General features: G+C 35.4%; 1 protein-coding gene across 2 annotated transcripts in view; it reads left to right on the top strand.

Annotated features, from left to right (window-relative positions):
- Window positions 1-24,712, top strand: part of Snx13 (sorting nexin 13) — a 133,249-nt gene that overhangs the window by 75,820 nt on the left and 32,717 nt on the right. For both annotated transcript variants that reach the window (XM_005377342.2, XM_005377341.2), the window contains exons 10-15: window positions 10,753-10,891; window positions 11,237-11,325; window positions 16,412-16,511; window positions 18,698-18,891; window positions 22,193-22,297; window positions 22,872-23,004. In XM_005377342.2, the coding sequence (XP_005377399.1) occupies window positions 10,753-10,891; window positions 11,237-11,325; window positions 16,412-16,511; window positions 18,698-18,891; window positions 22,193-22,297; window positions 22,872-23,004 (760 nt within the window). The remainder of the gene's footprint in view (window positions 1-10,752; window positions 10,892-11,236; window positions 11,326-16,411; window positions 16,512-18,697; window positions 18,892-22,192; window positions 22,298-22,871; window positions 23,005-24,712) is intronic.

Below are 24,712 nucleotides of genomic sequence, written 5' to 3'. Positions count from 1 at the left end.
TAGTGTTACCCAGTAATGAATGGTTATTATTTTTAAGTAATTTTAAAGTGATATGGGCAGTTTGTGTTATTTAAACCTAAATATGTATATCTGTACACATATATACACATTCTTAAATGCCTGCCTGTCTTTGTCTCTCTCTGTCTCTGTGTCTATCTGTTTAGAGACAAATAAGGTTCTGTACACTGTGTGAGATGGCATGATGATGAGAGTAATAAAAAGAATTTGCTAATAGAAAAGGAATATAGGAAAAACAAGTTTATTTAGATCTGGACCAAGTTTATTTAGATCAGGGTACACTGTCAAGAGGGATGGAGGTCGAGTGTCCAAGAATGGGAGATTGGGGTTATGAGGATTTGAGAATATGGCAAAAGGGTCTAGCAGTACAGGTGATTATCTAGTAAATGTTTTTTCCTGTATCGTTTAGCACCTTGTAGAGATTTCAGAAGCACCCTTATTGTTTTTAAAATTATGTTCACAATTACAGTTTTGAGGAGACCATTTTCTCTGGCTTACAGAAGTTCTTAGTTTAGATAAACAGATGCTAATGTGGTCTGTACAGTTCTTTTAGAGAAGAGGGGTTGAGACTCAGTGGGAGGAGTGAGTGGGCCTTGCATCAAAAGGCTTATTTTTACTATTGTTGCTACTTATGACCTCCTGTGGAGAGCAGGATGCCTTTAATTAGAACTTGGTTGTTAAGAGTTTTGTTGTCAGTATGCTGCTACTACACTGTCTCTGTCCAGAATAGATAATACCTAACTGACTTCTATATTGCTGTCTACATTTAGAGAAGATAAACAAAAAGCCACTTATTGTTTTTTTAAAAGCCAGGCATAGTATATTGTTACTCAATGCTTGAATTCTTCTTTATTTTACTTCTTTTATTAATGAAGTAAAATTTATATATGTGAAATGAATATATCTTAACTCTACAGTTAATGAATTACCATACCTCAAGATACAGAACTTTTCCATCATACCAAAAAATTCTGTTTTGCCCACATCTAGTAAATCCATCCCCTGCTTTTCTCAGCAGCAATCCCTCTGTTGTTTGTCATCATAAATTACTTTTTCTCATTCATGACTGTATGAATGAAATCATGTAGTATGTACTTCCTTATATCTTCCTTCTTTTTGCTTAATGTATTAGTTTTGAAAATTTCTAGGTACCATTCATCTGTTTCAGTGCTAGGTAGACTACTTCATGAATATAGTATGAATTGTTTAGTTTTTTATTGGTGTGCAATGAGTTTCTCTTTTTTTGCTACTATGTGTGGTGTCTTGAGTATTTCTGTGCATATCATTTTATGGATATGTTTCTAGGAAATAGGGTAGATATATGTTTAATTTTATATGCAATTGGTAAGAGAAATAATGTCAGCAAGATGGTAGAATAAGAAGCCCCAAATCTTATTCCTCTTCAGAATACCAGTATAACAACAGTACTACTGTATCTGGCTCACATAACCTTATGAGAACTGTAGAAACTGGATAGGAAGACTCAGTACCCCAGGCAAGTTGGAGGCTAAGAATAGCCACATTGATATAAGTAAGAAAAGCTATTTTATATCAACTGTGTTAGCCACTGCCCCAAGCTGGCACAATAATAAGAACAACACCACCAAAAAGAACAAAAAGACCAATTTGTACATTGGGAGGAAAAGAGAAGAGTGGAAGTATGTCCAGAGTTCTTGCTTTTCAGAGAGCTGACAAAGCATTGGTGTCTTTCTGCCTTGGCTTGAACTGCTCAAGGGAAGGTAGCATACTTTGGTTGCCTGGGGCTGCAGAGAACAAAAGAGAGGTCAGCACTTTGTGGCAGAGCCGGAGGAGCTATGATACCACACATGAAAGCTGATATAACTGTCTGTGATTGATATTAAGTGCCCAGCTCCTGACTTCTTCCATGGAGAGGAAAGAGGAGAATATGTGTCCCACCTTTTTGAATTTTTCAGGGATGTTCTTGAGATGTTGTTTTCTGTCTTATTTGAATGGAAGTACTCTTGAAACTAGTGTATCTTGAATTGCTGGAGGCTACCAACAGCAGAGCTCTCAATAGGTTGTTGCAGCCTTAAAGAACTTTCACTACTGCAGACCAGGCAGTAGATGGAGCAGAGAGTATAAAAACAAACTAATTAAGCAATTAAGTGGGAAGTTACACAGATGATATAATTTTATAAATGTTTTAAGAGATTCACAGACCACCTGGGCTGATTAATGAAAGCCCAGTCCTGTATAAAATAGGTGTATAACATCTACACAAGGAGGTGTTTTTTATAACATTGAAAAAGACAGACACACACACACACACACACACACACACACACACACCCCTAAACAAAACAAAATGCCAGGGGAACATGACCCTTGAACATTAAGTGAATAAATATCCAGAAAGTAATCCGAAAGAAACAGATCTGTGGATTACTTAGCAAAAAAAGTCAAAATAATCATGCTAAAGAGGCTCAGTGTGCTATTAGAGAATACAGATGGACAAAGTCAGGAAAATGATAGGCAAAAAAAAAAAATCAGCAAAGAAATAGAAAGTGTTCTGGAGTTGAAAATTTAGTAATTGAATAAAAAGTTCACTAGAGGAGAACAATAGACTTGATTAAGAGAGTAATAATCAGTGAACTGGAAGATAGGTTATTTAGAATAACTGACTCAAAGAAATAGCAACAGAAAAAAAATGAAAAATAAAGAAAGCTTGGGGAACTTATGAGACACTATAAAGTGAACAAGACTATTCATGTGGGCTTCCAAGAATGAACAAGGGGACAATGAACAGAGAGCTTATGTTAAGAAATAGTGAAAATGCCTCCAATTTGAGAAAGGAAATGGACAACCACATTCAAGAACATAAAGAACTTCACGTAGGATGTACCCGGAGGCCTATACTGCAGGCACTAAAGTGAAATTATCAAAAGTCAAAGACAGACTTGTTATTGGTGTAAAATAGGTTGTTGTAATTGTAAGATGTCTTATGTAAATCCCATGGTAACCATAAAAAAAATTCCTGTAGAAGGAGCATTTAAAAAGTAAGAAAGCAAGCTCTGTGTCCCACCAAAACAGTAAGTAAAATGCAAAGAAAGGGCAGCAAGAGAAGGACAAAAATACCAGGAAGAAATACAGAAAACTGTGAAAAAATACTAAGACCCTTTGCTGTCAGTAATTACTTTAAATGGAAATGGATTAAAATTCCCAATAAAAGACATAAAGTGCCTGAATGGGTAAAAAACAAGATCTGAGTGCGCTGTACAAGAGACGCGCATTAGATAGGTCTTATATGGGATGAAAGCGGAAGGTTGGGATGTTCCATGCAAAGGGTTAGGCAAAAGAGAGCAGAGGTGGCCAAACTTACGCAAATGTCATTTTAACTCACACTGCCATTGACAAAGAAGGATATTATATAATGATGAATGGGTTAGCTTACCATGAAGACGTAACAATTATAAATATATATTCACTTACCAGCAGAGCACCCAAATTTAAAAAGCAAACATTGATAGACTTGAAGGGAGAACAAACAGTAGGAATAAGAATGAAACTGTAATCTTCTGCTTTCAATAGTGGCTACATCATCTGGCCATCAGACAAATAAGGAAAAAAAGAGGAATCAATAATAGTACTGTAGACCAATTGGACCTCACAGACATGTAGAACACTCCACCTACAGCAGTAGAGCATATACTGTCTTCAGGTATGCATGGAACATTTTACAAGATAGATCACAGTAAGCTACAAAACAGTCTTAACAAATTTAAGAAGCATTGAAATCGTGTAAATCATGAAATCACATAAATATGTTTTTTAGTGGAATCAAACTAGAAATAAAAAGGAAATGGAGAACTGGAAAATTTACAAATATGTGGAAAGTAAGGAATACACTCAAAAAGGCCATGGGTCAGAAATCCTGACAGAAATTAGAAAATAATTTGATAACATAATCCAAAGAGAACAAAAACATAATTGTAAGAAATAGGAAAAAACAAACTTTCTCCTACAGTGTTCTCAAAATGCAGAAGGTTTCTGCTAGCCCAGATATGCAGGGGGATTTCCCTATACATCAAGCAGTAAGTTCTGCAGCATTCACCAGCTGTGTATCTTCTAATTCGCTTTAATTCTGTTACTACAGTATATGCCTGGAAATAGCATGTGATCCCAGAGGTTGAAGGCTCAGTCCAGGAAAACCATCCCTTTTTTCTTCAGGTGCCAAGTCTGGGTGGGCTTTTGGAAGTTCTGACTGACCAAATTGAGTTTGCCACGACCCCCTCCTCTGCTTCATTTAGTTTGCTGGCACAGTTAGTAGGATCTAAGGAAATGCTTGTGTTTACTTACTTTATATAAAGGCTATTACAAAGGGTACATATGAACAACCTGATGGAAGATCTGCATAGGGCAAGGTATTGGAGAAAGGGCACAAAGCTTCTATGCCTTTTCTGTGCCGCCTTTCAGGAACCTGTACATGTTTAGCTACTTAGAACTTAAGTCTTTTGGGGTTTTAATAGGGGCATGTTAAATTAATGACAGTTGTTTTATTAACTCTGTCTTCATTACCTCTCCCTTTCCTGAGCTAGGGAGGTGAGAATGAAAGTTGGAATTCTAGGATTACATGGTTGGTTTCCTTGGAAGTCAGCTGCCATCCACAAGCTATAAAGGGATTTCAGACACCAGTTACCTTATTAGGGTACAAAAGGCACTATTCTCACTCCTTAGAGCCTGAGAAGTATTTTGGCAGTATGTCAGGAACCGGGGACAAAGAGCAAGTATATCTTTCACAGTACTGAAACATTCTAAGACTTGTGGGATTTAGTGAAAGTAATGCTAAGAGGTAAGTAAATGCCTTACAAATAGAAAAATTCTCAAATCAGTAGTCCTAACATTACATCTTTAGAAACTGGAAAAAGAACAGACTAAATTTACACTTGGTAGAGAAATGGAAATGAAAATTAGAGAACAAATAAATTAGAGAAAAAATGGTAAGAAAAATAAAATTTTCAGAGCTATTTTTTATAAAAAGGGCTGTTTTTACTTAAAAAAATCCTTTTTTTGTCAAAAAAGTTGACAAATGCTTAGCTAGACTAAGGAAAAAGAAGACTGAATACTTAGAAGGGAGGAGTTACTATGACTGGTACCACAGAAACAAAAAGGGATCGAGAGAACTGCCACACACTACTTTGAACAGTCACTTCTGTGAATAGTTACATGCTAACGCAAGATAATCTAAAAGAAATGGATAAATGCTTAGAAGCATACTGTCTACAAAGACTGACTCAGGAAGAGATCAAAAACCTTATCAGTCCTATAAATAGTAAGATGATTAAATCAGTACCAATAACTCCTATAAAAGCAAGCCCAGAAACAGTGATACTCTACTAAATAAGGAAGCTAATGACCAATTTTCTATGGACTCTTGGTACAAAACTCCTCAACAAAATACTAAGAAACAAATTCGGCAAAACACTGGAAGGATTAAACATCATGACCTCATGGGATTTATTCCTGGATTGTAAGGATAGCTCAATGCATGAGAATCATTTTAATACACCACAGTAACAATGAAGGATGAAGAAAACAAAAATAAGCACTCAACAAATTATTAATAGAAAGAAATTACTTCAACACAAGGAAATAAGGATGTAGCTCAGTGCTTTTTGAAAAGCCCATAGCTAATGTTACATTAAATAGTAAAAATTAAACACATCAAGGTCATGAACATGGCAAAAATGTCTACTCTTTGCTACTTCTATGTAGAGTTTTTTTTTTCTCCGGTACCGGGAACCGAACTCACGACCTTGCGCTTGCCAGGCAGGCGCTTTGCCGCTGAGCTAAATCCCCGGCCCCCCTCTTTGCTACTTCTATTTGACAGAATACTAGAAATCCACACAGAGCAGTTGGAAATAAATAAAAAGCATCCAAAGAAGAAGTAAATTATGTCTATTTATAGGTGATAAGATCTTGATGTGAAAAACTAAAGATTTCACAAAGACCTATTAGAACTAATACCAAATTTAGCAAAGTTGCAGTTCACATAATCACTTAAAAATCAGTTACATTTCTGTATAATGACAAAAGCCAAAAAAATTAGTTTTATAATTGATAAACAAATTAAGAGAACATTTAAATAAATTGAGAGGACAATTCAAGAAGAACAAAATACTTAGGGATTTAGAGGAAAGAGTGATATACTGAAAACCACAAAACAGTGTTGAACGAAATTAAAGATGACAGACGTAAACAGGAACTTATCCTCGGTTGATTTATTAAACGATGTGATACTGGGAAGATGTCTGTGTTACCCTACAGACTCATTGTAATTCTTGTCAAATCCCAGTGATATTTTTTGTGTTTTAGGGATTTTTTATCCCCCCAGAAATAAGAAACATCTAAAATCCATGTGGAATTTCAGAAGACTTTGAATAGCTTGGGTAACTTAATGACTTAGCAAGATGCTGTCCCACAGTAAATAAATGAGCATGTAACTCAGTGCATAGTTCCTGTGTTCAATCACCAGTACCTTAAAAAAAATTCCTTTGTATCATTTATCCCATGTGTGTAATGTCTTTTTTCGTAGTTCTGGATTTCTACAGTTTCCAATTCTTTGGTCTCTTTGTTGAGAATGTACAAAATTCCAAGTGTACTGCCTTTCCATGGCTTCCCTTGCTTTTATTTAAATTTGTGGACAGTGTTAGCCATAAGTCATTTGCCGTGTGATGCACTGTTGCCCTGGCTAACTCTGATATAACTCTTCTTAAGGAACTGAATATGGCTATAGGAAAAAATGTACACTGAGCTTATTTAAAATTGACAAACATTAATCTTAAGGGTGCACTTATCCTTGCCTTGGAGTCATTATATTTTCCTTACTTTGTGTCCCACCCTCCTGAATTGCTCCTTTATACTTCTACCACTTTTGTTTTATACATTTTTAAACACCCTGTCTTAGCTCATTACCTTGTTTACTACCTTACTGGAAAAATTGCGGTACTCAAATGAAAACTTTCATAATGTCTTATTAGCTCAGCTGTTAGTTTATTTGCATCTGTGCACATGTTTTAACGTGATTATGACTCTTGAAGGCAGCAGATATTTGGGCCTTATGTTTTGACCCAGTCTAACAGTCTATATCTTTTAATTGAATCATTAAGATCATTACATTAAATGTCCTTCTTGAAAAGCATGTACTAATTCCAGTCATTTTGTTGTTTTTCTGGTGTTTGATTCATTTGTTTTTCTGATTTTAACTTCTGTGCTAGTCACTTTATTCTTTCCTTTGGCTATCTTTCCATTGTTTTCTGTAATGCTGGCCTGATGGTCATGAATTTCTCTCATTTATACCTATTAAGAAAGGTCTGTAAGAGGTTCATTTTTGAAGGAAAGTCTTGCAGGCTATAGTGATCTTGAGTTGAGAACTTATTCCAAGCCTTCCTAGCCTTTCAGATTTCTTGATGCTGATAGGTTTGTATTTCTTTGTGCTATGATTTGGTATTTAAGTCTAACAACACTTAATAGTTTTCTTTGCTCTGGACTTTTGGCATTTTTACTATGATGTGTTGTGGAGAATGTCTTGTGGAGAATGTCTTTTCTGCTTGAGTCTATTTTGAAATCTAAGTGCACCCCTTACCTGGGTTTCCCTGACATACCCTAGATTTGAGAATTTATCTGGAAGAATTTTACTGAATAGGTTTTTTATTCCCTTAGCCAGCCTCCTCCAGGCTGGGTCTTAAATTTGTTCTTTCAGAGTTCTGTAGGAGCTCTTATATAATCTTTTCATTGTTTCTTGTTCTTTTTTCATGTTACTGAATATTCTTTTCACTCACCTTGTCTTCAAGTCCTGATAGTCTTCTGATTCATTTTGTCTGCTTCCAAGACTTCCAATTGAGCTTGTTGATTTTCTGCATTTTCTATACTTCCTGTGGAATTTCATCCACTTCTGTGTTTGTTGGGTCAGGTTTTGAAGAGTGACGAATTTTTAGAGACATCGCATCTCCTCATGGATGTGTTTTTGTGTTGAAGTTTGTAGATCAGTTGTAATGGAAATCTCTTCCACTGTGGTGTGGAGATCTCTTTAGTTAGAGGCTTTGTCCCAGTAAGTGCCCTTGTTTTGGGGTGTGACTTGGCTTGAGCAGCATCTCAGCCTATTCAAAATATAATGCTAGGGTAAGCCCTTCACAGCATTGCCAGGAGAGAACACTTTTTTAAATGTGTTAAGAAGTTCTCTATTGCTTCGCTAACCCAGGAAGACAAAGGAGTAGTAAAAATGTAGACTAGCTAAGGAAAAAAAGGACAAAGAAGAAAATGAAAATAAAATTGAGAGAAATAAAAACAGGGAAAGAGAAGTTAAAAAAAAAGGAGAATAACAGTAACTTTTAATGATAACATTTATGTAGCAGGTAAGGACGTAGGCAGGGCAGGTTTGAGAGGTTATGTGAGGGGAAGGAAAGAAAAAAGAGTAGGGAAAATTATATATGGAAAGCGATTGAAGCAATGGGGAGAGTGAGTCTGTGTAATAAGCTAGCAGGAACACAGAAGACCCCCAAACAGTCCTTGGTTGGGGAGAATGTAACAGAATACTTGAAGACAGTTCCATACACCTATATGACTCTCTCCCACCCCCCGCACATACACACACAAAGAGAAAGAGAAAATAGGTTTTAATGATAATATACACAAGGAAAGAAGGAAGGCAGAAGGGTAGTTTGAGAGGGCATCAGAGGGGAAGGAAAGAAATAGGGAGTATAAGTAGAAAGTGAGAGGATACAGGAAGATCAAATCCATTTCATGAATTAATGGCAATCCACATTTAGTGGTCTGACACAGCCTTCGGTATGGGAAAATATAATGTAACATGATAAGACACTCTAGAAGCAAAAGCAATAACTAGCCCTTGTAAATACTTACATACACACACAGACACACTCGCAGGCTCTGCAAAATGAAACACCAAAAATACTGCATAAAAACCAAAACTAAGTTCATTCCTCCTTGCAGTGGTACTTACATTGGAGTCAATTCTTGCATGCTACCTGTTAAAAAGTATAGAATGAATTTTTTTTAAAGTTTTTAGTCTGGAGTTCTCCATCTCTATTCAAGTAGGAAAGGCTGTTTAGAGTGAGCAGGAGGCTGACCGACAGCTTTGTGGTTGTAGATGACAAGTACTCAAATAGTCTACCAGTGGCTAGACTTGCTAACACCTACCAATATGACCTTTTCCTATACCTGGGAATGTGAGGCCAGAAAATCGTGGCTGTCTGCTGCATCTATCACTCGCGTAGTCCTTTGGCAGGTCAAGAGCATGGGCCTTAGCTCCACAGATTTCCTGACGGTGCTTTTGGCAGTGTGGATGGTAGTGTCTTTGCATTACTTTATTTATTCCGAGTGCCCCGGAGTATAGCTGAGGTGTGTGGGTATACAAAGTCTGTGCTTGTCTTAGGGGGCTGCAGGTGCACAGCTTTCCTCTGGTCCTGGGAGGGATGACCCTAGACTCAGATATCCTCCCAATTCAAAATCTCCTGCAGCTGCTCTTGAGACTGCTGCTTTGTTTTGCAAGTGACCACTTCTTGTGTATAGCACAGTGGCTGTTATATCCCAGCATTGTAGAAAATGTGGAGACTTTTTGAACCTAGGGGAGGGAGTTCCTAAAAATAGCTTCACACCTCAATTCTGTCCATTCCATCTCTTTTCAGTTTCCATTCATTCCCTTAATGATCTCCATGCAGTTGTATGGGTTTAAGTGTCATCTGCATGTCAATGACTCGGAAATGTATTTGTTTGCCTAGTTTTTTTTCCAGAATTTTTATATCCAAAAGCATATTTAATGTTGCCCTTTGGATGTTTATTAGTCAAAACCAAACTCTTAATACTCTCTGCCTTGTCCCCAATCCTTTGATCCCCTTGATGTGTTCTCCATCTTCATGGTATCTGCACTGTTCCAGTTGTTCGGGCCAAAACGCTTTTAACAGTGCACTTCTTTTATACACCTGTCTGCCACTGCTCTTTACCTAGGCACTATTATCATCTTTCTTCTGAATTACTAGCTGGTCTTTCTCTTCTTGTGTCTGCCTTCACTCTACTTTTATATATCCTTGGTGTGATTCTGTTATATTTTAGGTCACAGAATGTTACTCTTCTGTTTAAATCTTATTATTACTTTTGCTTTTCTTTAGAGTGAAAGCCAGACACCTTCCTGTACTACAGGATTTGTTCTCCATTACTGTTAAGCTCATGCAGTCTTCCACACTTCTTTATTCTATTTTATTTACAGAGTCAGTAGAATGTAAGTGTCACCAGTGTTGCGATTTTTCTTTTTATTGTAAGCATCAAATATGTATCTAGGCCTGGCACATAGTAGACTTCTAGTATCAGATTTTCACCACTATGACCAAATACTCAAAAAAAAAAACCACAACCTTAAAGGAGGAAAGGCTTATTTTAGCTCAGAGTTTCAGAGATTTCAGTCCGTGGTTAGCTGGCTCCAAGTGTAGGAACCATGGCAGAAGGGCATGGTAGAGGAAATCTCCTCAACTCATGAGATCCAGGATGTAGACAGTAGAGGAAGAGGATAGGGACAAAATATAGTCCCCTAAGTCATGCCCCAAGGACCCACTGAGATATAAGAAGTATGTGTCTGATCTGGCACCTCTCAATCCAATCAAGTTGACAATCAAAATTAATGGTCATAGCACTCAGGATTCAATTTTTCCCTTAATGAATAATCTCATTGTCACCTAATTTGTTAATGAATTTTATTTTCAGATCCGTGATTCAAATTGCAATTATGAGGCCTTTATGAACATTATTAAATTGAGTGACAATGTTGGAGAGCTAGAAGCTGTTAGAGATAAGGCAGCAGAAGAATTACAGTATCTTAGATCTTTAGATACAGCTGGTGATGGTAAGTGATTTGTTTAAGTGAAGACTGTTTTCTTTAAGGATTGTTGTATATTTAAATAAAATTTTCATTTATCTAAATGCCATTTACACTATTGTTTTTACCTTAACAAAATCTTGTTTAGTATGTTAATATGTGCTTAAATTAAAAGTATTATTTTCTGAATATGAAATTATGATAGTAGGCATAGTTTGGTTTTAATTTAAAAATTTTACTGTACAATTTCAGATTTTTAATTGGATGAAATTGTGTATTGATTGTTTATTTTGTTAAATTACAGTAAGTGCATGAAATATTTCACTAATACCATTACTGCTTTCTAGCTCATAATAATTTATTTATTTTTAGATATCAACACTATCAAAAATCAAATAAATAGCTTACTATTTGTAAAGAAAGTGTGTGACTCAAGAATACAGCGGTTACAGTCAGGCAAAGTAAGTATTAAAGTACTTTTGAATTAATGTTTAATTATAAGTGCCTGGTAGGATTAAAATGCATAGTAAATGAGAAAGACTTAATGCTTTAAATAGGACTTTCAAAAAAGTTTTCTTTTATGTGATATAATATGAATATTTTAAAAGCAAGTCAGTGATTATTTGAAACACTCCTGGAGCACTGCTAGGTCGGCAGATCTGTGTCAAGATACAGATCTGAGTCTTAATTTGTAGATTTGGTTTTGTTGCAGTTGTCAAGAATAAGGCCTACTTTAAGAGAAACCCAGTGAAATTTAAAAAGACTAGAGAGTAAAACTGATTACTATGTTCAGAAATGGTTGGTGATCCAAGACAAAAATCAGGTCAGTATGGCACGATACAGGATGGTGATTTTTATAACCAACAGGAGGGATCATTTGTCAGTGACCCCATGTAGAAATGGCTGTGACAGTGTGCACAGCAGATTTACATGGATTACCAAAATATGGTATGAAAGGTGACCTAATAAATTATGATTCTACATGTTCTGGCCCGCAGGCTTCTAAGTAGGTTGGCACACACAGCGTCTGTCAAGGCCAAGTTCAGGTGGCTGTAACTGAATACAGTGTGCAAGTTATTGATGGTCAGCCTGGCACCTTCACTGTTATGTGGATCCAACCCTTTTCAGAATTAGTACTGGCAATAAAATTTTTCAGGCCCTGAAGGGAGCTGGGAATAGATTTTTAGATTTTAGCTCTACTCTTTATAGTCCTGGTTAAGATTCTGAAAACAAGGAGTTTATTTATTTATTTTTTTAAATGGCACATAGGAATCTTTTTTTTTTTTTTTTGGTTTTTCTCCGGTACCAGGAACCGAACTCACGAACTCACGACCTTGTGCTTGCTAGGCAGGCGCTTTGCCGCTGAGCTAAATCCCCAGCCCCTCACATAGGAATCTTAACTTTTACTTTTTTTCTCAATTTTTAAAAATTTTTTATTAGTACATGTTGTAGTACATAATATTACATTCCTCATAGGGAATTGCTGCATGCAGGCAATATATCTTAATTATTTTTTTCATCCATTTTTTTCTGTCCCCCATCTCGAGGTCTTCCATTTTGCCAAATATGTTTCCCTATTTCCTGTTATCTAGCTTTTTATTTTACTTATATTTTGAGTTTCTCATACAAGAGAAACTGTGTGATATTTAAAATTATCTGTTATTTCACTTAACACTATAGTCTCAAAGTGCATGCGTTTTCCTACAGATGACTTATCTTTCTTCATGATGGAGTAGTACTCCATTGTGTACAAATACCACATTTTTAAAAAGCCATTCATCTACTGATGGACCTAACTGCCTTTTGCAGGATTCAACTATCATGAATTGTGCTACTCTGAACACAAACGTGCATGTATCATCTAAGATAATGTCTTTAACTCTTTTGGGCAGTCTAGAGGGGGAATGGCAGGGTCCAGCGGAATTTCTTTTTTCAGTTGGTTGAAGAATCTTCATACTGGTGTCCATGTTGATTGTACTAGTTTACATTCCCATCAAGAATGTTGAATGGTTCAGTTTTTCCCGCAGCTTTACCAACTTGTGCTATTTTTAATTTCTTGATGATAGCCATTGTTTCTGGAGTAAAATGAAATCTCATTAAATTTGCATTTCTTTAGTAACCAGAGATGTTGAGCATTTTTTTGTATACAGTATTCATTGTTTAAGTGTCTATTCAATTGCCCATTTTTTGATTGGAGAAATTTTAAGGTTTTTTTGAGTTATTTTCTAGATACTAGGCCTCTATCTGAAGAATAGCTGGCAAGAACTGTTTCCCATTGTGCAGGGTATCTCTTCATTCGGTTGGTTGTTTCCTTTGCTGTGCAGAAGCTTTTAAATTTGATATGATCTCATTTGTTGATTCTTGTGCAATCATAGTTCTATTCCAAAAATCCTTGCTTACACTTATGTCTTCAGGAGTTTTACTTTTTTTTTCCCAACATATTGTTTCTGTTTTAGCATTTAGGTTTTTATCCATTTTGACCAGTGGATAGCCAGTTTTCCCTGAATATTAAAGAGGCTATCTTTCCTCCAGCATGTTTTTGGCCCCTTTGTCAAAGATCAGATAGCTGAATGTGCCTGGGGTTGTAAAAGCAGAGTTTAATGCAGAAATACATTGGAAGCACATCTTGGGCCAGAACAGTCCAGATTGTATGCATTGCCTAATGGAAAAGATGAAGATGCTTACAAGAGACAGTTGTCTCAGTACACAAAGAACAGTGCAATTCAGATATTACGGAGGAGATACATTATAAAATTCAGGCTGGTATACAAGAAAATCCAATCTATCAGAAATTCAAGAGAATAAAGGACCAATGGAACCACCCAAAAATATTTTTTTCTCCAGAAGAAGGGTCAAGGGGCTGGGGATTTAGCTCAGCGGCACAGAGCCTGCCTGGCAAGTGCAAGGTCGTGAGTTCAATTCCCAGTACCGGGGGGGGGGGGGGGGGGGGGGGGCAGAAGGGGTGCAAAAAAATCCAGAAGAAAGGTCAAGAAACTCAAAAAAAGGCAAGCTTGAGGTGGATGTCGTAGAAGGATTGGAAGTTCAGAACCACCCTGGCAACGTGGTGAAACTCTTGTCTCAAGATAAAAATTAAAAGGAAAGGAAAGAGGGAGGAAGGGTTGGGGGAAAGAAAAGGGAGTTCAAGAAGGAAGGAAGGAGAGAAGGAGGATAGAATGGGGTGGGGTGGCTCAGTGGTTAAGGGCTTGCCTAGCATTTGTGAGGCCTTGGATTCAATTCCTAGTCCTGCAAAGGAAAAAAAAAAAAAAATTAGAAAGGGGAGGTGGGGAGGGCAAGCTTTCTCAGATCTCTGCAGCAGACTGCTAAGAGCTAAAGAAATAGTCTTTCTATGAATATATTTATCTGATAAAGACAGTAAACTTATGGGCCAGAAAAAATAAAAGCTTGAATAATGCTAAAGTAACTTAAAGTTTTACTTTCCTTGATTTATTAATTCTATTATTTATTCATTTACTTATTTAGTATTTATTTGAATTGAGTACCATATTAGGTGGACAAAATAAATTAACTCTGCTTCTGGATAACCTTTTAGTTCGCAGTCAGAAAACAAATAATAAACAAGTTTCTAGGTATGGTGGTGCATACCTGTAATCCTAGCAATCGGGGTGGCTGAGGCAGAAGGATCACAAGTTCAGGTCTATCCTGGGCAAATTAGGGAGACCTTGTTTCAGAATAAAACAAGTAAAAAGGGCTGGGGATATAGCTCAGTGCAAGGCCCTCTGTTCATTTCCCAATACCTCTAAGTAAATAAATAGCATGCAAAGTCACTTTTTTGTCAAGTTATCATAACTGCTATGAAAAAATAAAGTAGAATACAGAAAATATTTAAGGTTGTTTTAGATTGGTGCTGAGTAGTTAGGTGATATTCAAATATGGGAAATCAGTATTTCCCAAGTACAGCATGAAAGAGTCTTCTGATTTTGAGGGCTGTCTGAATCAAATACAGTGATCCTGCGACAGTAATACACTCAGTGAGTTAGAGGATGTCGTTGCAGTTTGGTGAATGAATGAGGGATTGTACTAGGGGTAAAGTTATAGAAGAACCTAGGGTTAGATCATACAGGGTTTCACTAGCCTTGTTAAGATTTTAATTTTTATTCTAATTGTTATGGAAAGCAATTGGAGATTTACCTAGCAAGTAACATAACCTGACTTGAGTTAAAGTGATTGACTCTTCGTAAAAAATAGACTGCGGGGGGATGGTGAGAGTGAGGATGAAAACAGAGACTGTTTAGCAGACTACTGTTTTGGACCAGGTAAGAGACCTCTGTGGAAGTTGAGAAGTGATTGAAGACTAGATGGAGTGCTCACAGGATTTGCTAATGGACTAAATATGGGTAAGAAAGAAAAAAAAGGTCTCAAGGATGATTCCAAGTTTTTTAGCCTGAGCAACTACATGAATAGTGATGCTATTAACTGAAATGTAAAACTGAGGGGTGGAGATTTGGAACAATCAAGTTCTGCATATTTTAATTTGAGATCCCTGTTAAAAATTCAAGCAGACATACTAATTGGTAATTTTAGAATTCAAAAGGTTTGTGAATCCTCAGAATTATTGAATGTTTATTTAATATTAGAGACTGGATGAGGCCATATGTTACAGTGAGTGTAAACAGTCATACACCAATGACAGTCCTCGGTCCCTTCAGTGAATACAGTTGAAGATGAAGTGAAAGCCAAACAGAGCATATCGCTAGTAAAATTTCAGGAAATCCTCGGAGTGTGTTGTCTAAGAATCAAGTGTAGAATGTGATTGACGGAGGGAGTGGTCAGCTACGTGAGAGGATCACATTGAGTAAGATGAAGGGCTGAGACTGACCATGAGTTTGCCACCCAGTAGTTCATTGCTGATCTGGTGAGAGCAGTTTTGTGAAGTAGTGAAGAAACCTGATTAGAGTCTATTGGAGAGACAGTTGAGAGGCAGCTAGAAGCAGTGGTGATAGGTTGCCCTGTAGAGGACTTGCACTGTATAGAAGAGAGTTAAGGGTTTAAAGCAGAAATTAGTGCCTTTAGTTCTTAATGTAGTCACCATTTTAGCTCTGGATTTCTAGTTAAATTTTTATTTGTAATACACTGGTTTTACAGTTGTATAATTAATTCCTTAAGGAATGGAATAAGTATTTTTTTTAAATATTGAGTTTAGTTTGCTAGTTGAATTATAACTTAATGAAACATTACTAATAAAGAGGTAAAGGTTTAGATTCAAAATAGGCCCACATTTTGACATACGTATGTATTGTAGTTAACTGTAACCACTTTACATCTGTGAAAATTCTTCTTAGTAAAGAAGAAGGATAGAGTTTCATTTGTACCTTTTTTTCTTTAGCCAGTTACCTTATTTAAATCTTAGTGATCTTTTGGCATCATTATTTAAAACACTGCTTGCCCAAACACTTTTTGATAATGAATCCTTTTAAAATTTGGAATTGTTTTTAGAAGCCTGTCAATTCTGCTTTGAGTATCAAGCTTTATCTTCACCTTTTGGATGATTAGGTAAATATACTAACCTGTATTCACATTCATCTGTAGGAAATAAATACTGTGAAACTGGCAGCAAACTTTGGGAAACTTTGCACAGTCCCATTGGACAGCATTCTTGTAGACAATGTTGCACTACAATTTTTTATGGGTAGGTAAATTCATTTTATTTAAATAATATAGCCATTGAGATTTTAGAAGTTTTTTATGGTGGTAAAATACATAGAAAAGGTAATATCTTAATTACTTTTAAGTGTATTTAAGTAATACTATATACACAGCTGTGTGAAAATCCCCCCCACAATCTCTAGACCTTTATCTTGTAAGATTGAGGCTGTCTATCTATTAAGTTGATTGGCTTACCTCATCTAATGTCACATCTTCAAGACTCATCCATACTGTAGCATATGTCAGAATTCTCTTCCTTTTTAAGGCCAAATGATATTCCAGGGTACAGGTATGTACACATTATGTGTGTGTGGACATGCATGCACATATATGCACACAGACATACTCTCACACCCTCAACATTTTTCTTATCCATTCATCCATCAAGCGATTCTTAGATTGTTTCTGTGTTTTAGCTAGCATGAATAATTCTGCCATGAATATATATACACTGTCAATTCTTTTGGATATATACCCAGAAGTAGAATTGCTGGGTCCTGTGTTAATTTTGTTATTAATTTTTTGACATACCACAACATTTTTTTCCATAGCAACTGTCTGATTTATATTCCCACCACAGTTTACCTCCCAAGCCTTTCTGCACATGTTGCAGTTTCTTCAGTAAACTCTAGAGTTCCAGTTGCCATCACAAGTTCTACCAGTGCAGTCATTGTGTAGGTGGGGAGATGATTTCTTACTGCAATATCTTCCTTAAATTTTTAATAACTTCAGTACTACTAAACTTGGAATGGTTTTATTTTATATGCCAAGTTAGATGCCACCATTTATTCTCTGAATTATTCTTTAGAAGCCATGAAAATAGAGTATATCAATTGATGGAAGTAAATGTTTATCATAATAATTGAGCATTGGCATAATTGCTTTTAAAATACACTGTAGGAAGCCAGGTATGGTAGCGCATGTCTGTAGTCCCAGCTCTTGGAAGGGTAAGGCAGGAGGATTGCCAAGAGTTTGAGGCCAGCCTGAGCTATGTAGTGAGTTCAAAGCCAGCCTGAACTATGTAGTGAGACCCTGTCTGAAAAAAAAAAAAAACAAACAAAAAAAAACACTCTAGGAGATTTTAATATGAGTTTAAATTGGCTAAGAAAGCACTTTATTGAAAATGGATAGTGTGTGAATGACTTTTTTCCACCAGGTAGTGGAATGAATTCATGGGCTCACGGGTGCTGGGCAAACACTCCAGCACTGGGCTACATCCCCATTCCTTTTAAATTTTATCTTGAGAGTGTCTTGGAGACTTGCATAGTCTACCTTGAATTTTCTGCCTCATTCGCTGAGCGACTTCAATTATAGGCATGTGCCACTATGCCCAACAACATAATTATGCTATTTATACCATTTTTATTCATGTATGAGTAAAGGATTTTTTACAGCTTTTTTGGGGGGGATTTTTTATAGCTTTTTTTTTTTTTTTGAGACAAGTTCTGTCTGCATAGTTCAGGCTGGTCTTGAACTTACTCTGTAGCCCAGGTGCAGCTTCCTGAGTGCTGAGATTAGGCATGCATCACCACATCTGGACTGTTTTTATACTATGTGAATGTTTAATATGTGAATAGTTTATTATACATAGATTATTTTATTAGTATTATGTAAAATTGCCTCTGCTTGGTGATATTTTCAGCAGAAGTTCCTGAATCTTTACTTTGATGGTCAGAAATATACATAGTTGTTGAATTGCTAATATTTATTTTTAATGCATCTAGAAAAATTCACATTATGACTATTAATATTTATTCAAGGGCCGGGAATATAGCTGAGTAGTACAAGTACCTGCCTGGCAAGTGCAAGATCCTGAGTTCCATTCCCGGTACTAAAAAACAAAAAAATAATCGTTATTCAGAGGAAATGTTAAATGTGGGTGAAATAGTTTACTTCTCATGAAGCCTATATAGCAGATCTATTCAGTGGACATTTTACCGTAAAAAAAGAGGCTTAAAAATTTAGAATTATGTGCTTCCTTTTGTATTTTCTACACTGGTATTTAGCTTAATCAACTTGTAACTGTGTTTTCATCTCAAGTATTTGCTAAGCATTTCTGAAATTAAGGTTTCCTGTACCTGGTACTTAAATCTTTACTTGTCATAAAGCTGCACGGGCCCAAAATTGTGTAACATTAATGTCTGTCGTGTGATGGATTTTGTTTGGCAGATTACATGCAGCAAACTGGAGGTCAAGCACATCTTTTCTTTTGGATGACAGTGGAAGGGTACCGGGTTACAGCCCAGCAACAGTTAGAAGTTTTATTAAGTCGTCAGAGAGATGGAAAACATCAAACCAACCAAACCAAAGGTCTTTTAAGAGCAGCTGCTGTTGGAATTTATGAACAGTATTTGTCTGAAAAGGTATGGATATATTTTGATAACTGTGTTCTTCTTTGGCAGTATCATTGATAGCAATTTTTTAATTCTTAGAAATTTTTGTTACTTATGCTAGGCATAATTGCTTCAGAAACAACTGACTTATTTAATCCCAAGAACAATCTTGATATGTACTTTTATCTTCATTATTTTGTTTTTGTCTTTTTTTGAGACAGGGTCTTGCTCTGCAGTTCAGGCTGGCCTTGAGCTCACTTTGTAGCCCAGGCTGGTCTCGAACTCGCAACAATCCTCCTGCCTCAGCCTCCCGAGTGCTAGGATTACAGGCGTTCACCACCACGCCTGGCTATCTATCTTCATTACTTAAGTGAAGATTCTGATGTTTAGAAAACTGAATTACAGTAATGTGCCCAAGGTAATAAAGATACTAAATCACAAAGCCAAGATTAAAAATCATATACACTTTAGATCAAAAGGTACACTAGGTTGAAAGTAAAAGGTTGGAGAAAGAATACCCAAAGGTAAATAAAAGAGAGCTAGAATGGCTATACTAATTATCCTAGTATCAGAAAAGTAGAATTTAAGATAAAAGTTGTTATTGCAGAAGAAAATATTCTGTAGCGAAGGACATGTCAGTTGATTAAGGATGATAAAGTGGTTAGAAGCCTTTATTCAATTAACAAAGTTCTCAACTACATGAAACAAAAATTTATAGAATTGAAGGGAGAAACATTTTAACACTAATACTAATATTGTTTTTAGTAATTGGTAAAGTAATTTGGTGGAAAGTCATTAAAAATATATAAGTCAAAAAACAAAGCAGCTAGACTTAACTCATATAAAGAATGTTTCCCTTCATAGCAAAATACACTTTATTTTCAAGAATGTATGAAACGTTCTATACGATAAAACACATGCTAGACCATTAAACAGGCATTATTTAACCGTGTTTAAACCATGCAGATTGTTTTTTAATCAGAATAAAAGTAATAGAAATCTGAGAAGTCTATAAATACTTGAAAGTGAAATATTTCTAAATAAAAAGAAAAACTAGAATTTTGTTTTCCAAATATTTTTTTAACTGGCAAATAAAATTGTATGTTTTTATCATGTACAACTGATGCCTTGAAATGCTATCTTTTTAATTGAAAGTGAAAAAAAATGTTGAATAAGGACTTACAGGATGCAGTAAAACAGGGCTGTAATGGATATTTGTAGCTTTAAAATGTGTACTTAGAGGAAAAATCTAAGGTATAGTTAGATGGCAGAAATGGGGTTTACTAGAGATACAATAGCATATATTTCAAAAGAAGGTAAAGGAAAGGAGTTCAGTATTTTTACCTCAAAGAAGCAATAAATGTTTGAGGAGGTAAGTGTCATGTGGTTTGAGCTGTGCACAATTACACATATGTTAACATCACGTGGTCCTGCCCCATAAATACGTAGTTGTTATGTGACACTTGTTTAAAAAGTAAACATAAAGAATGAAAGAAGAAGAAAAACCTGAAATAAAGAACCTAGGTTTTTACCTTGAAAGTGTAGAAAAAGAAAAACAAAATAAACCCAAGGCAAATAGAAGGAAGGAAACTAAAGATTATAATTAGAATAGGAATCAGTAAAATAGAAATGATGATGAAAAATCAATTAAAACTAAAAGTTGATTCTTTGAAAATATCAACAATATTGACAGATCTTTACAAGACTGACCATTAAAAGGTGAGTGAAGGCACAGATCATTAAAATCATGACAGATGAGATATCCCTGAGCCTACAGAAATTGGGAAGGATATAAACAAATATTATGAACAGCTTAGTCAAAGTAAAAGAAATGAATAAATTTCTAGGAAGACCCAAATTGCTGGACTGAGTCACTCAAGAAAGACATAGAACATCTAATAAGTAGAGTAATTGAAGTACTTACTACAGATCATCCCTCAAAGACAAGCCCAGGCCCATTTAGTTTTACTGGTGAATTCTAGCAAACATTTTAAGAAGAAATAAACTCTTCAGAAAATAGAGGAGAACTAACCATCATCTTGTTTTATGAGGGAGTATTTTGATTCTAAAACCAAAGAAATATATCACCTAGAAAACTAGAGACTAATATCCCTTACTAATATAGAGAGAAAAAGCCACAAGAATCAAGATTACTATGCTCACTGCCCAATTATTAGTGGCTATGCTGCAATTCCATTTAATTTGTTCTTACTAGCACAAATATTGTGTTTGACTTCATACATGAATTTCATTTAAAAACTCATTAATGCGTGTGCTAAAATTTTACCTTATGAAATACACTCAAAAAGTACAGTCTTAAGAATAATCGTATAATAAACAAATCTAAACATGCCATCCATTTTAAGAAGCAAAACATGTATGTACTGCACCTATGAAGCTCCTTATATACTTTGTTTGTTCTTCCCTCTAATGTTTTATGTTCTTTCTTCCTGATAAAGCCAGTTTCCTGAATTTGGAGCTAATTATTCACTTGCTTCCCCATATATTTTTTATCATTAATGTATATTCTGGGGGCTGGGGATTTAGCTCAGCGGCAAAAGCGCCTGCCTGGCAAGCGCAAGGTCGTGAGTTCAGTTCCCGGTACCGGAGAAAAACGAAAAAAAAAAAAAAAAAGTATATTCTTCCAAACAATATATTGCTTACATTTGTTTTTAATCTTCTATTAATGGAACAATAGCATTGGGTTTTCCCTCTCTCAGCATTTTACTGAAATCCACACACATTGACGCATGCAGTGAATAGTTTACTTTCAGTGAACTAATTTACTGCATAGATATTCAGGATCTTACTTACCTGTAATAAATGTTCCATTTTGGCAGTGGGTAAAGAAGGTTAAGAAAAATGGAATGCCCATAGTAGGTTACCTTAAGTAAAGGTTGAAAGTAATATGTTTTAGTATCTAATGGTGATAACTTGGATTATCCATTGTGGGGTCTTGTTGAAGACTTCAGTTCTTGAAGAATGATTCTTTGAGGTATGCCACTCAGATAGTTTTATGGTAGTTTCACTTTTACTAGTAAATTAATCTTGCTGATAGGATTATTGAGAAGAGTAAATGAGGTAACAAGGAATGCGTCTTTGTTTTACTACAGCCTGTAGTCATCACTATGTTTTTCCCTCGACTGCTGGTGTTAGCCACCATGATTATGCTCAGCTTCCTTGTTAATCATGAGTATTAGCCGTCTGTCTTACTTTTCATGTGGTATGTCTTGTCTTATGGTAAACTAGTTAAATGTTTAGTTAAATTTTTAAGGTGATGAGCCATGTTTACAAGTTGGAGGAAATTAAGAATGTTATTTTCTGTTGTTAGGCATCTCCAAGAGTTACTGTTGATGACTATTTAGTAGCAAAATTAGCAGATACTTTGAATCATGAAGATCCAACCCCTGAAATCTTTGATGACATTCAGAGGAAGGTATTATATATTTTATATTTCTTGAAAAAATATGTATTTCTATGTGCGTGTAATTAATTTTTCAAAAAGTTACTGGAACATTTAAAAAATAATAGAAACTAAAAATAGTAGTTATGGAAATGCTTCTCAGTTATAAAAATGTAAACCAGTAGACCATTTTTTTTATTTATTTCTTTAATTGACTGATGAAGGAAATACTTTCATTGGGTTGCTTTCTTTGAATCTGACTAAAGAGCCAGATATTCTAGTCTTGGAATTTGATGAATTGATGATATATAAATAACATGTCACAAATTCATCACATGTACTTAATTTCTTGCAAAACTACTTGATAGAACATTATGGATAATCTACTGTCATGTGTCTTGTGTTGCCATAGGATACTTTTCCATCTAATTTAGCTACCGGAGGAATCAGAAAAATTATTAGTTTTGAGGTAATCTTATGATTGTTGACATGTTGTCACAGATGCTTTATAGCAAGATCTCAGTGTAGCTTTTGGTGAAGTCTTATTTAGTTAAAAATCACCATGTATTTATATTAATCATCGACTATCTTGGTTTATTTCAACAAGGTGTATGACTTGATGCTGCGGGATGAAAGGTTTTATCCTTCCTTCAGACAGAATGCCCTGTATGTGCGCATGTTAGCCGAGCTGGACATGCTAAAAGATCCCAGTTTCAGAGGATCAGATGATGGGGATGGGGGTAAGGTGGCATGCATTTTACATTGTGTGTTTGTATCCCTGTATATTGTAGGTACTATTTTAAATCACATATTAAAGCAGTTAAGTGTGGTTTATGAATATCACACAGTTGAGTAGCATAAAAGTGGGGTAAAACCTAAATATTCTGACTCATTAAAAGTCTGGCTTTCACTCTAGAACAGACTGACAGATCTGAGTGTCCTCATCTGAAAAAGCTGAAAGTTTGAATAAATGAGTATGTGATGTCTTCCAGCTGAAAAGTCGTCCATACGCTGTAGGACAGTGGTGGTGAAACTATGGCATATGTGCTGTAGCAAGCACACACAGGCCTGTCAACATGAGCCGAGTCACCCCTGCAGGCAGGCATTGAATAAGTGTTTCTTTCTAAACTAAAACCTTAGTATTCGCGTTTAATTGCAACGTTGCCACTTTGCAATAAATCAGTGGGTTTTGGGGTGCAGTTTGGGCACTCAGTCTCTAAAAGGTTCTCCATCACAGATGTAGGATTTGGAAAAGGAAACAAAGATAGAAAAAAAAAAGAGAGAAAAAAAAACTTCAAGTTTTTATATTGTTCTGAAGTTTATGTTACATAGTCATTCCTTGTTGTCTCGTTTACTCTTCTCAGTAATCCTGTTGATAAAGCAGGACTGTTACTCTAAAATTAACTTACGAATGAAAGAGAAGCTACCATGAAAGTACTTGAATGACATACCTGAAAAAAATATTCTTCAAGAGTTGAAATCAAAAGACAGAGAAAAGAAAGGGAGGAAAAGAGAAAGTCTCAAACTTTCTGAGTATCATGCAGAAGTTATAAACTTTTGAAGCATTTTAGATTTCCTACTTTTAGATTAAGGGTTCTTTACCTATAGATATTTCCTGTTTTATTAAAATAAAATCAGTTTTTTAAAAAATTAAATTATGCATTACAGATTGTATATTAAATCTTAACATTTTAATTTCAGTCACATTATTTTTCTCATCATTTGAGCAACTCTTTTGTGTTCTCATATTAATAGACATTTAATGTTATTGATTAAATTTAGCCAAGATTGATTTTATGCTGTATTTGTAGATCTTATTGTTGATCAAGAAATCAGCTATGCCTTACTTTGCTCCTGAATTCTCCTTTTAACTTACTTATGGTGGGAAGATGTAAGAGGTTAGTATATCAGAGAAGAGTTAGGAGGGACGTAGTTGAGTGAGGAGGAGAGTGATATTTGTCCACCCATGTATACAGTGCTTTCCTATAAACCAAGGGATGATCTCAGGTGAAGTTTCCCGTTTGCTTTTGTGACTATCAGTATGAGGAACCAAGAAATATTTTTAGGCATTTGGAGTTGTTTAAGGTGGAAGGTGCAATACAAACTGCCTCTTTGTACAAGTAAATATGATCTTGTTCTTTGAAGACCCATTAAGAGCACCAAATTTATAATTTCTTAAGAGTTTAAAAAGTCCATTATCCTTACCTGTATATAAATATTGCCTTACAATAGGTTTATTTGTGTTTTTAACACGTTAGTTGGTAACTTACTTTACTTATGTATACAGTAAAACCCTGAGGAAAAAGGTAAATTTAATATCTTTAATTGACTTACTGTCTAACATTTATTTAAAACATTAATTTTTTTGTCATTGTTTTTAAGAAATGGCATTGTATATGGAGTTATACATGTATGGTCTACTAGTTACATATTGATTTTTCTTTTGTT

This window comes from Chinchilla lanigera, unplaced genomic scaffold (genome assembly GCF_000276665.1).
Source record: "Chinchilla lanigera isolate Chin_1 unplaced genomic scaffold, ChiLan1.0 scaffold00009, whole genome shotgun sequence".
Classification (NCBI taxonomy): domain Eukaryota; kingdom Metazoa; phylum Chordata; class Mammalia; order Rodentia; family Chinchillidae; genus Chinchilla; species Chinchilla lanigera.
This window is presented reverse-complemented; position numbering and strand designations above follow the sequence as displayed.